This window comes from Crotalus tigris, unplaced genomic scaffold (genome assembly GCF_016545835.1).
Source record: "Crotalus tigris isolate CLP2741 ecotype Arizona unplaced genomic scaffold, ASM1654583v1 scf7180000018525.42219311030:4301911, whole genome shotgun sequence".
In the NCBI taxonomy this organism is placed as follows: Eukaryota; Metazoa; Chordata; class Lepidosauria; order Squamata; family Viperidae; genus Crotalus; species Crotalus tigris.
In genome coordinates, this window is record NW_024097057.1 from 998,993 (window position 1) to 1,011,864 (window position 12,872).

Genomic DNA, 12,872 nt, shown 5'->3' on the forward strand with positions numbered 1-12,872 from the left:
TTTTTCAAAAAATAACTCTTAAGTGCATTTGGCACACCGGATGTGTAATGCACTTATTCATTTCGTATTGAAAATTAGCACGACATCTTGCTCTTGTAGTTTGCTTGCACTATTGTAGGTGATACTTTCTTGCTGCCCAATTTTAGATGTTTCATTTTGCAAGACTCCCAGATGCGTCTTCATTCAAAGAACGGAAATTGCCCAGCCTTGCTCTTGATGATATTGACTTCAATTTAGTTGAGGTTGAGTTGGCTTTGGGTCACAGGCTGCCTGAGATGATGGCAGTCAAGAGACTGCTTACAGCTGGTAGTTGAGGCTCATTCTAATAACCTGGAAGTTGAGTCACCCTGGCAACTGGATTTACATTGGATCTATGGATTTTGTATTATTGTTGTTGTTTTGGGGGAAAAAAACACCTGCCTAATACCCTGTGTTTTTATTTCAGGGCTCTTGCACACGAGAAGTTCACAAAGTAAGTGCTTATTTGCTTGAAATAATCTCCTATAGTACAGCACAGAAGTTTCAAAAGCAATAAACTCTTAGTTATAAAGACTAAAAGAGAGCCCTGCCCAATACACCTCCTCCATTCATAAAAGTGGAGGAACACAGCCCAGGTGCTTTCTCTGCCACGCAAAAAAGGATCACACTTCCCTCAAGGGTCATTCTGTCAGTAGCTTATGATGCAGTAGCACCCAGTCTTGACGGTTGTAGTATTTTCTTAGCTGGACTGTTTTGACGCCCCAGTTCAGCAGGATCAAATTATGCTACCAGTCATTAGACAAAAACAGCCTTTCTTGGTAGCCATTCCCATGTGTCCAAGCAGGATGTTCAGAGTCAGGGGTCTTCAGACTTGACCCTGGCTGAGGAATTCTGGGAATTCTGAGTTGAACTCCGCAAATCATAAAAGGGCCAAGTTTGAAGACCCCTGTTCAAAATGATGATGGAAGGATGCTTTGTCGATCAGCTAGAGCAGGTGTCCAGGTTCTGACTGATGATCCCAACGAAGTAAGCACAGTTGAGACATTCAAATCTCTAATGCAAAACTTTATTGAGTACAGCATATCGGCACTGATGAATAGAAAAGCAGCTCTGGTTACATTGGCTCCAGAACAGTAAATTAAAAATATAGAAACTCCCCTTTCCCCTGACAGTGCAAGTCACATTCCCCAATTAAACCTCAGACAATTGTTATGAGAAAGTTCTTCAGTTCCCACTCATGTTCCCACCCGATGACCTTGATTCTCAGGCTGGACTGTTTACAGTTGTGCTGAGCACCCCAAACATCCTCCTCCCCCCCTGTGTCTGTAGGCAAGCTAAGAAACAACAATGGCTGAAGCAGAATAATGTTACTTTGATGCTTGACAGCAGGTCAGGAAGAGAGGTTCTAGCCATTGAACTGAAATGCTTGTTTTCTACATGCAAGAAATTGTGGAACCATAGGGCTGGAAGGGACGTTGATGGTCTTCTCGTCCAACTCCCTACCCAAGGCAGAAGTCCTTATCCCATCCTGGACAAACCAGTCGAGGATTCCAAACATCCTCCTTCCCACACATAGAATTCCCCCTTGGCTTGCATCCAAATTCCCCTTTGGCTTGCATCAAGGGGTCTCCAGCTGTGAATTTGTCTGGCTAGAAGAAGCTGCAGGATGGGGTAGGGATCTCCAGGCGAAACGTTTCCCAATCTCTGAGGATTAAAGTCCTTAACTATCATGGATTGTTTCAAGGCTGTCAGAAGACTTTTTCCCCACCGTGTAAAGTCCCAGTTCAGAAGAATCTAATCATTCCTCCACATTTCCTTGTAACTTTTCACTTAGCACATAATCAGAATGAAATGCAACAGCTGTATTCTGTATTTATTTGGAGATGACCAACTGCATACTTCTGTTTCTCTTTTTTTCCTTTCTTTTTTTCCTCTTTTGTCTGTTTCCAGGGAGCTGAAGTACGTCATTCAAAGATTTGCAGAAGACCCAAGACAAGAAGTAAGTTTTCCATCCAGCCTAGCACCACAAAAAGAGGGAGATGGGTTGTTTGGCAAAACCTGCAGGCTATAAATTGCTTGGAGTTCCATCATGCAAGTCAGCCTCTCGGCTTTGATATTTTTCCTGAAAAGACTTTTGGAGCCTGTTGCTGCCTTCTTATAAATGATTGCATGCCTTTTGTGTCAGCATGAAACACAGCTTGGATATCTCGGAAGCTTGGCTAGAATTGTTGCATCTGGAAATCGCAGGGCAAAATGAATGCTCCAGATAAATGCCCTTCATTTCCTGAATACCCAAGACTGAACGTTTGCTTGCATCACAGAAATGCTCATTGTTGTGACAGTGGCATGCACACAGTTATGTCTGTTTGTTGCAGATGCGGATGGATGGATGGATGGATAGGTGGCTGGGTGGGTGGGTGGGTGGGTGGACAGATGGATGGACAGACAGACAGACATATAGCTAGACATATAGTTAGACAGACAGTCAGATACAGTAGATAGATACGACAGACAGACAGACAGATATGATGGACGAATGGATGATTAATATAAGGGGGGTATTTGTGTTGAGCACCCAGGAAAGACTGCCAACATTTTAAAACATCTGGATGGAAAACCTGAATTCTTCAGAAATCCCAGGCCTACAACAGGTGCATAACTACAACAGATACATAAAACTTTCAGCTGCAGGAGACAAAGTCTTCTTCTCCTTCTTTCCCATCAGCTCCAGGGTTCAGATCAGAGGGCCCATTTGGCAGACTCCATGCCCTGCTGCAGATCCATTTCTCTTCCTTCTTTCTCTGCAGAATTATTTTGAAGACCACCGTCTCATGTGTCTTTCTTCTACCAGGTCCATTCCTGTTTGCTGAGCGTGCGGGCCGGCAAGGACGGCTGGTTCCAGCTCTACAGCCCTGGTGGTGTGGCATGTGATGATGATGGGGAACTGTTTGCCAGTATGGTATGTGTCAGTTCTTCACAGTCTTTTTTGCTCTCATGTTGTCACTTTTGCAAGGTGGCCCAGATAGGAAACACAATCATATAGGCTAATTCTATTTTATTGTAAAGCTACATTGACAGAAACTTGAAAGTACATCTCTTCCCCCACCCATCCTTTACAGCTCAAGAAGATAGGGAGGGTCCCTCCTGGAATGTTTGCCTGCTCCCATTCATTTTGTGGGCTGAATTGCCTTTAACTTGGAACATCTCTTCCCTAAATTATTTTCTAAAGATGTGACTCCAACACTTATCATCTCATGCTGAGTTGAGAGCAATAGATAATTCCATGTATCTGGAAGACAATAATTTAGGGAAGTCTGGACTGGAATTAAAATGCTCTTGCCAGATTTGGCCATTCGCCTTCCTGGCTACTTTGAAAGAAGGGCCAAAAGATGTTTCCTGAATTGTGTGTGTGTTGTGTGTCTCTTTCTCTTACCTCTCTCTTTCTCCTGCAGGTTCACATTTTAATGGGCTCCTGCTACAAGACAAAAAAGTTTCTGCTTTCCTTGGCTGAGAACAAACTGGGGCCTTGCATGTTGTTGGCATTGAGGGGCAACCAAACCATGGTGGAGGTAAGGCTGTCTTTTTTGTCTTTCTTATGGACAATGGTTAAATCTGGGGTGTCAGATGGCAAGTGCTTGTCTGTTTGAATTCTAGTTGTTATTATTATTATTTTAAAGTACAAAGTCTGTTTATAGTTCCTGATAGCAATAAAGGAGAATATTTGTAGTCCATGGTTAAAAAGAAGGGTCCATGGTGCTCTCTGAATTTGGTGATTTTCTTGCAGATGTTTCATTACCCAAACTAGGTAACCACATCAGTTCTAGTCACTAGTACTAGAGAACTCAGAGAGCACCAAGGGTTCTCCTCACCCCCTTCCTCCTCCTCCTCCTCCTCCTCCTCCTCCTCCTCCTCCTCCTCCTCCTCCTCCTCCTCCTCCTCCTCCTCCTCCTCCTCCTTTCTAGCACTAATGATGTTACCTAGTTTGGGGAATGAAACGTCTGCAAGAAAACCACCAAGCTCAGAGAGCAGTAAGGACCCCACAGTTGTCCTCCTCCCCCTGCCCCTCCTCTTCCTCTCCCTCTTCTCTTCCTCCCCTCCTCCTCCCCCCCCCAACCCCACTCCTTTATAGCACTAATGATGATACCTAATTTGGGGAATGAAACATCTGCAAGAAAACCACCAAGCTCAGAGAGCACCAAGGACCCCACAGTGGTCCTCCTCTCTGCAAAACCCACTCCCTTCTAGCACTGATGATGTTACCTAGTTTGGGGAATGAAACGTCTGTAAGAAAACCACCAAGCTCAGAGAGCACCAAGGACCCCTCACCATTCCTCACTTATGGGATCATGAAGAATTACAGTGTTTGCCATTTGGAAAGCAGACAAGAGACAAGTCTGGCCGATGCTGCTGCGAGTCTATCTCCAGTGACGGGGCCACCCTTTCTCTCTCCGTGTCACTCAGATCCTCTGCCTGATGCTGGAGTACAACATCATTGAGAACAAGGACACGCAGCTTCAGATCATCTCAACCCTGGAAAGCACAGAGGTGGGGAAGAAAATGTACGAGCAGCTTTGTGACCGGCAGAGGGAACTCAAAGAGCTGGTGAGCTTCTTGGATTTATATTCCACCTTTCTATTTCAGAGGAGCAGGCGTTATCGCGTTTTCTTCATGGGATCCTCCGAGACTTGGCTTGACATGTAGTTCTGGCCTACAGACTTGTGTGTTGAGATTCTCCCATCCAAGATTTGGCCAGGTGTGGTCCTGCTTAGCTTTCTCATGAGCCACCCAAATTAGCTAGATGCTGCCACCTGCTGGTTGGTCAGAAATTCCACACAATAAAAGAACAGAAAGCAGAAGTTTGGAGAGGACTTAAGCCACAGTTAGTTAGTTAGTTAGTTAGTTGGTTATTTGGTTGATTAGTTAGTTAGTTAGTTAGTTAGTTAGTTAGTTAGTTAGTTAGTTAGTTAGTTAGTTAGTTAGTTAGCTGGGGCAATTTTAAAAATCAGAAAGGGAGAGCAGTATGGATGTTGAATAGGGAAGCTATCATTCCAAACAGCAGGAAGCATCACGGAGAAGACATTTGATTATAATCCATTGAAGAATGTACTTTTATTTTTGCTTATACTATTTAGCACTGAATTGGGGCAATATCAACAGAGGTCATTACGTTTATCGGGGGGGGGGGAATGTCCAACCTTAGCAACTTTAAGACCTGGGGACTTCAACTCCCAGAATTCCCCAGCCAGCCTGGGAGTTGAAGTCCACAGGTCTTAAAGTTGTTGAGGTTGGACACTCCACTTGTAGAGAGAAGATGTGGACTTGAACTCTGGACTTTCTGCAGCCCCCAGCCTATGCTTTACTACTGTAGGTCCATGGTTGTCACATTTGTAAGCGATGAATCTGTTCTTTTACAGCAGAGGAAAGGCGGGCCCACCAGGCTAACACTGCCATCAAAATCCACGGTGAGTTCTCCTTCTGAATCTCAGTGTGACCCTGAGCCTGCAGAACGCGTCAATGTCTTCCTATCCTGCTTCCTCAAAGTCCAACATTTGCTTCCATGGAGTGTCACAGGGAATACCATTCCTTGGTATTGGCCGTTATATGGAAGGAATGTACAGTATAATTTATAGAATTAGAGACTGCCAATGAGGAGCACATATAGAGGGACGATCGAGAGCATCCTGTCCTACAGCATCACAGTCTGGTTTGGAAGCATCCCTGCTTTGGACAGGAAGGCGATGCAGAGAGTGGTGAGGACGGCAGAAAAAAATATTGGCAGTTCCCTCCCTTCCATCCAGGACATAGCACAGAAGCGTTGCTTGAGCAGGGTTTGTAAGATCGTCTGGGACACTACCCATCCTCTCCACGACCTGTTTTCCTCGTTACCTTCCTGGAGGTATCCGAAGCCGAACATCCAGATTCAGTCGTAGTTTTATTCCATACAGTATTAACCTTGTGAACTCTCAAGCTTCCTCTTTCTGCTATGTATTTCAAGATGGACAGTGATTAATATTTATTGGTATTTATATGTAAGGATGTAGGTATATACATATGTATGTATATATCATGACTATATGTGTCTTATGTATGTGTACACTTTGAGAGCAGGCAATAGAATTTCACTTTTAATGTATGCCAGTGTGCCCACAGTAAAAAATTACAATAAAGGTTATCTCTCTCTCTCTATCTCTCTCTCTCTATCTCTCTCTCTATCTATCTACCTATCATCTATCTATCTACCTATCATCTATCTATCAATCTATCTACCTATCATCTATCTATCAATCTATCTACCTATCATCTATCTATCAATCATCTATCTCCATATCTATCTATCAATCATCTATCTCCATATCTATCAATCATCTATCTCCATATCTATCTATCATCTATCTCCATATCTATCTATCTATCTATCTATCTATCTATCTATCTATCTATCTATCTATCTATCTATCTATCTATCTATCTATCTATCATCCATCCAACCATCCATCCAACTATGTTTCTCTCTCTAAAAAAAAAAAAAGGAGGGGGGGGAGAGTTTTCTTGACTGATCTCTGCAATCTTCTACTTTTCAGGATGCGGACCTGGCTCGGCTCTTAAGCTCGGGCTCTTTTGGAAATTTGGAGAACCTCAGCCTGGCCTTTACCAATGTCACAAGTGCCTGTGCAGAGCAACTCATTAAACTACCTTCCCTCAAGCAGCTGAACCTGTGGTCAACTCAGGTATGAGCTGTGCAAGCAGGGAAGTTTGCGCTCACTCAAACCGTGAGGGCCCAGTGCATCACCACAGGAAGAGCTGCTTTTGTTCTTTGCAAGCAATCCAGCCCTTTTAAGGAGATCTCAAAAGCGTGACTTCCTCTTTCAAAGTCCCTCTGTTCCACATATTACAGCAGTGGGCCCTAACCTTTTGGGCACCAGGGACCAGTTCCATGGGGAGACATTTTTCCATGGACTGGATGCTGTCTGCATCCCACAGATGGAGCTCTGCTTGTTTGTGTGGCCCGGTTTTTGGCATGTGGTGGGCCGGTGGTGGTCCACGGACTGGGGATTGGGGACCCCTGTATTACAGTCATTTTTTCTTGCACCTCAATCACACCCAGATATATTCTCATCATCTGCAATAAGCCTAGACTGTCTCGTGAACTGGAAGTTGTCTTCCATATCTTTTTTTTTATTTGTCTGTTTACAAATGTTATTAGTTTGTCAGAATATAAAATGCAAAGGAAATGAAATCAATGGGAAACTTGGGGAAGACAAAGAGAAGAAGAGACAGTTGTCAATGTTTGAAGACCCCTGGTTTAGAGCTTGTTTATTTTCCAGCCATTTACTGCTCCTTATAAACATTACTCTTTCCCCCCCCCCCTTCCCTGCAGTTCGGAGATGCGGGTTTGCGACTCTTGTCCGAACACCTCACGATGCTTCAAGTGCTCAACTTGTGTGAAACGCCCGTCACCGATGCTGGTCTCTTGGCCCTGAGCTGTAAGTGAAGAATCTAACTACTATGGTTTGTAAAGCACCTGTTACTACTTTTCCTGTTTTATGAACTCCGCAAAATGAGAGATTTTCCTATCAAGGACCAGCTGATTTTTGGCATCTCCAGATTCATTAAAAAAAAACCCAACAACACCAAGATTCTATAACGTGTGTTTAAGAGTCAATTCTAACTTGATAGCACCCAATCAAGGAAAACGTAAAATGTTGGATCAGCTTTCTGCTCTTAATTTTGGGGACAGGGTGATCCAAAATGCAAGGGTTGGGTGCTTTTTAAAGTCCAGATGTTGATCTGTGGGATGTCAGTTACCAGGCCTCAACCATTTCCCGTTTTTTATGCCATCCTTTGCAAGCTGTATACTGACGAACATCCTTATGTGTTTATTTTCTAGCCATGAAAAGCCTCTGTAGTTTAAATATGAACAGCACCAAGCTCTCAGCAGACACCTACGAAGACCTCAAGGTATGTTACATTTCTAAAGCATCCTTCAATGTGTTGAGGGCCAGAGTTTTTGACCAGTGTCAGGAGGATAAGATATTAGCTTGCAGAAATTAATGTATATATTCATTGCTGTTCTACAGAGGATTTATTGAGTCTGTCATTTGTACCTGTCTGGTTTGGCACAGCAACCAAACAGGACAGGGACAGATTTCAACGGGTAGATAGAACCGCAGAAAAAACAATTCTATTCCTCCAAATTGCAGTTGTGAGAAATTAAACTTCCCAACTTTTACTTACCAAGCATGTTTTTCATCGCCAATGCTCATGTGTCTTTCTGTTTTTACAAATTAGTTATGTCAAAAGCAGAATAATACAGGGAGTCCTTGACTCACAACCACAATTGAGCTCCAAATTTTAAAGTAGGGATCTTCAAACTTGGCCCTTTTATGACTTGTGGACTTCAGCATGCCTGGCTGAGGAATTCTGGGAGTTGAAGTCCACAAGTCATAAAAGGGCCAAGTTTGAAGACCCCTGCTTTGAAGAGTTTAAAGTGAAACTGAATAGATTTACACGGTAATCGTACGATGCATAACATAATAAGTTGCAGTAGAATCAAGGACTCCCTGTATTATTCTGTTTCGACAAAATTAAGTTGTCAGACCTGAACACACACTGGAAAACGTGCTTTGTAAGTAGAAGTTGGGAAGTTTCATTTCTCACAACTGCAACCACGCTCTTTGCCGGGATCTGGAATCAAGGCCTGTTCTACCCCAGTGGGAGAAATGTTCCTTTCCGTGCAGCAGATAAAAAAAGGCAAAGATGTAATCAATGCTCCATCATTCTCTCTATCTCACATCTATTGTTCTTTCCTTTCCTCCCCTGCCAGGCTAAACTGCCCAATTTGAAAGAAGTGGACGTCCGCTACACTGAAGCTTGGTGAAGATCCTTCCTGTCGCATTTGTAGATTTTTATTTTTATTTTTTTTTGGACGGGGAGAGAAGAGAGAGAATGCTTTCTAAACCATAAAAAAAAAAGCAGAGAACTTAAGACTTTTGGCATTTGCCTCTAGAGAGCAGATCCTGAGGACATCTCTTTTTAGGTGCTCTGTGTGTGAAGTAGTGAAGTATGATTTTTTTTTTCCAGGTGGATATTCACACCAGACCTAATTCTTTCAGCTTCATACTCTTGAATTCAACATCGTTTAAATTAAGGGGGTGGGAAGTGAAGAAGGCAAGACTGAAATAGCCTTGAAGAAGATGGGGTGGGGTGGGGTGGGGGGAGGAGGGGTCACCTCTCGTTCTTGTTTGCTCTTTTTTTGTACTTTTTTTAAACTGTGTGTCAGGGTTGTTGTGTTCTTTTTTTTTTTTTTTACACAAGAATATGCACCATATTTTTTTTTTCAGTTTTCTTTTAACCTTAGCCTTTTCTGTAGATGCTTTCCCATCTTTTCTATTCTCCGGCAAGAAAAAGAAAGAAAGAAAGAAAGAAAGAAAGAAAGAAAGAAAGAAAGAAAGAAAGAAAGAAAGAAAGAAAGAAAGAAAGAAGGTGAAAATCATGAGAAACAGCAGCAGCTCCTACGATTTCCTTCCTTCCCTCCCTCGTTTGTTCAGTCCTTTCGATCCTTAGGCAAAGTGATGTTCTTGTATATATACAATTTACATAATACGCCTATTTAAAAAAAGAAAAAAAGAAAAGAAATAAGTTCAGAAAGAACAGGTCTGGGACCTGTCTTTTATTTATGAATTGTTAATTCATTGTTTGTTTCATTTTTTGTTTTGTTTTGCGTAGAGTACCGTGTAAACAACTTTGGCGTCTTTCAGTTGTTGTTGCGCTTAAAAAGACAGAACAAAAGAGAATTGCCCTCCTGTATTATATACATCCTCGGTCCAGTTCATCTTAATCTTTTTGATTTATATACGCTTTGAATTTATTCAGCCAGGGGAAAAAGAATATACTTGCATATACCTGGTGCATGTGTGTGTGTGTGTGTGTGTTTGTGTGTAGACCCACGCACATGCATACACACATACATAAGAGCAGAACACTTGAGTGGCCTGTTAGGGAATACCTTTTGCAATTCCTTAAAGCCGCGTTTTTAGATTATACTAGGTGTAGGAATTAGGAGGGGGCAAATAAACCACTTCTGTTTGTGTTTATGATTATTTTTAAGGCTAGAGAAAATGCTTACGTTTTTACCCGGAAGTGAAGATTGAGCGGTCAACCATTTGAGTAAGGATTTGCCAAAGTTTGATTTCTGTTTTATGTCCAAAATTTCACCTTTCTGTGCATCCCCATTTAGGGAGATGCTTCCCACTGGTTCTCTCCCCAACTACGAGCATGTGTCATCCTCAGCACTCACTCATATTGGTCCACAGCTGACCAGCAGCCCCATAGAAACTGCTGGAAGCTGCTACGCCTGTTGGGCTACAGGGAGAAAAAAGTTGGTTTGCCCAGATGAAAGTGACCTTTTGAGACCCAGAAATTGACATTGAATTGTCTCTCCTGTGTTCGGTTTCCTGCTTGGTCTAGAGTAGCTAAAGGCACCAAGCTAGAGACCAGGCGATGGCAAGTTCTAGTTTCATCTTAGATATGAAAGATGGCTGGGTGACTTTGGGCTAGAGTGTCTTTCTTAGCCCAGCTCACCTCCCACGGTTCTTGTTTTTGGCAAAAAGAGGAGGAGAAAGGAGTATTATGTTCGCCAGGTTAAAACGGGATAAAAATATAATAAATAAATCCCCCCCCACCCGAAAGTATGACCACTATCTTACTTTTCTTCATCCTCTGATGCGATTACTCAGATACATGTAAAAGAGTTTTGTTTTGTTTTGTTTTTTTTAAAAAGTGGTATCTTTTATAAATAACGCTTTTGGGTTTGTTTGTTTTTTTTCCATGCTAAGCATTCTTTCAATGGAACAGCCGCTTCGTCTTTATTTAAAAAAAAATGAATAACAAGGCAAAGGTTTTGTCTTACGTTCTTTTTCAAAGTTAAACAGGTAAATATAAATAGTTCTTTCTCTGATGTAAGAGATTTCAAAACCAGGTGTGCGTATAAACACACATGCGCATAAATAAAAAAAACTTTGTTTTTTTTCTTTAATGTGGCTGGATAGTTTATTCGTGTTTGAATCCCTTGTGTTTCTGAACTCTCTGTTTTTATAACCATATCAACAACAACAACAAAATGCAATTGGTTTGAGTCTTAATTTGTATGTTATGGCCACACAAGTTGTGGGGGAGGACGTTCATTGTTTGTGTTATTTGCCCAAGGGTGGCAGGTGTGTTTAGAAAAACCAAGACAGTGCCCCCATTTTTTTTTTAATATGGGTCACAAGTACGATGGACTTAAAAGAGACTCGTTCTTTCAGTTGTGCAACCATCTTGATTCCCTTTCCTTCTTTTTTAACACAATCCTGCTTTTTTTGCCTTAGATCCCCCTAATCCTGTCAGATAAACTCAGTGAGGGAGGAAAGAGACAAAACTAATGCCAACATTTTAATCCTTAGCTGCTTTTACTGATGGATTACTACTACTGTTCTGTAGCCATGTTTAAAAGAGAAAATTTAAAAAAAAAAGATGTGAAATAATTTCAGGTGACAAAAAATAAATAAAATGTAACTGAATATGTTCTAGGAGTGTTCATTGCCTTTTCTTTTGAGTAGGAGAACCGGCCGTGCAGACGTTTTGAACCAGCCAGTCTGAAGGAATGTGGGACATTCAAGACATTCCTGACAAATTTAAGCAGAAGCTAGTCTAGTTAGAAGTCAAGTCTGAAGTAGAGAAGCTATACTCCCTTTTCCCATGGGTGATGTTCTCCCTATATTCTGGGTTGTGGAAATAAAATAACTGTAAATTGTGTTTCCTTGAAGAAGGGAAACTATGGAACTATTTCTGCATGGCTAGTCAAGTGAAAAGAAGGACTAGGGGGGTCTTCTAGCATATTCCAGTATTTGGGGGGCTGCCACAAAGAAGAGGGAGTCAACTTATTTTCCAAAGCACCAGAAGGCAAGACAAGAAACAGTGGATGGAAACTAATCGAGGAGAGAAGCAACCTGGAATTAAGGAGAGACTTTCTAACCATCAGTGGGACGACTTGCCTTCAGAAGTTGTGCTTCATCACTGGAGGGTTTGTAAGAAGAGACTGGATCCACTTGTCTGAAATACTATGGGGTCTCCTGCTTGAGCAGGGGTTAGGACTAGAAATTTTCTCTTCCAACTCTGTTCTGACTGATTGATTCTTAACAGCATCAGCTAGCACCTTGGCACTAAAGAAGATCATAGGAGCTTTCTCTGAGGTCTCTTAACTTCTTGGTCCTAAGTGTGCATGACAGAAGGATGGAAGATGGGAATTGATTTTGGAAACTTTTTTTCTGCAGAGTCATGCATTTCTGGTGGCCCAAGCTAACTTTCTTTAACTTGTTGCACTGAAGATATTGTTGGATAAGTTGGGCTGAGAATTTCCAGCTAAAGAAATGGAGGGAGGGAGGGAGGGAGGGAGGGAGAGAGAGAGAGAGAGAGAGAGAGATCTCAAACAGAATTATTACAATCACAGTTCCTTCCTTCCTTCCTTCCTTCCTTCCTTCCTTCCTTCCTTCCTTGTAGTGCTTCCAAATTTGGATTGGAAATATAGAATCCAAATGACCACTAGAGGGCAGCAAAACATAATCCTGCGTCCTCCTGCTGTCATTTAATGATTTGTTGAAGAGTTTTCTGCTCCCAATCTGGCCATCCCACTTTAAAGGAAATTGATTGTTTCATTTACTAGAGCAGGGATCCCCAATCCCCAGTCCATGGACCGGCACTGGTCTGCAGCATGGCAGCAAGTAGTCCGCACAAACAAGCAAAGCTCCATCCTCAGGATGCAGGCAATATTCAAAACCACACCCCCTCTGGTCCACGGAAAAAACCTTTTGACATGGCACCGGTCCCTGGTGCCCAAAAGGTTGGGGACCTCTGTA

At 42.3% G+C, this 12,872-nt stretch overlaps 1 protein-coding gene across 4 annotated transcripts in view; it reads left to right on the top strand.

Moving 5' to 3' along the window:
• LOC120312590 (c-Maf inducing protein) overlaps positions 1–8,951 on the top strand; it is a 118,226-nt gene extending 109,275 nt beyond the window's left edge. For all 4 annotated transcript variants that reach the window (XM_039353479.1, XM_039353480.1, XM_039353481.1 and 1 more), the window contains 10 exons: positions 446–472; positions 1,930–1,978; positions 2,831–2,938; positions 3,432–3,548; positions 4,441–4,581; positions 5,394–5,441; positions 6,561–6,707; positions 7,358–7,463; positions 7,868–7,938; positions 8,804–8,951. In XM_039353479.1, the coding sequence (XP_039209413.1) occupies positions 446–472; positions 1,930–1,978; positions 2,831–2,938; positions 3,432–3,548; positions 4,441–4,581; positions 5,394–5,441; positions 6,561–6,707; positions 7,358–7,463; positions 7,868–7,938; positions 8,804–8,857 (868 nt within the window). In that variant the 3' untranslated portion in view covers positions 8,858–8,951. The remainder of the gene's footprint in view (positions 1–445; positions 473–1,929; positions 1,979–2,830; positions 2,939–3,431; positions 3,549–4,440; positions 4,582–5,393; positions 5,442–6,560; positions 6,708–7,357; positions 7,464–7,867; positions 7,939–8,803) is intronic.
• Positions 8,952–12,872: the final 3,921 nt, after the last annotated feature.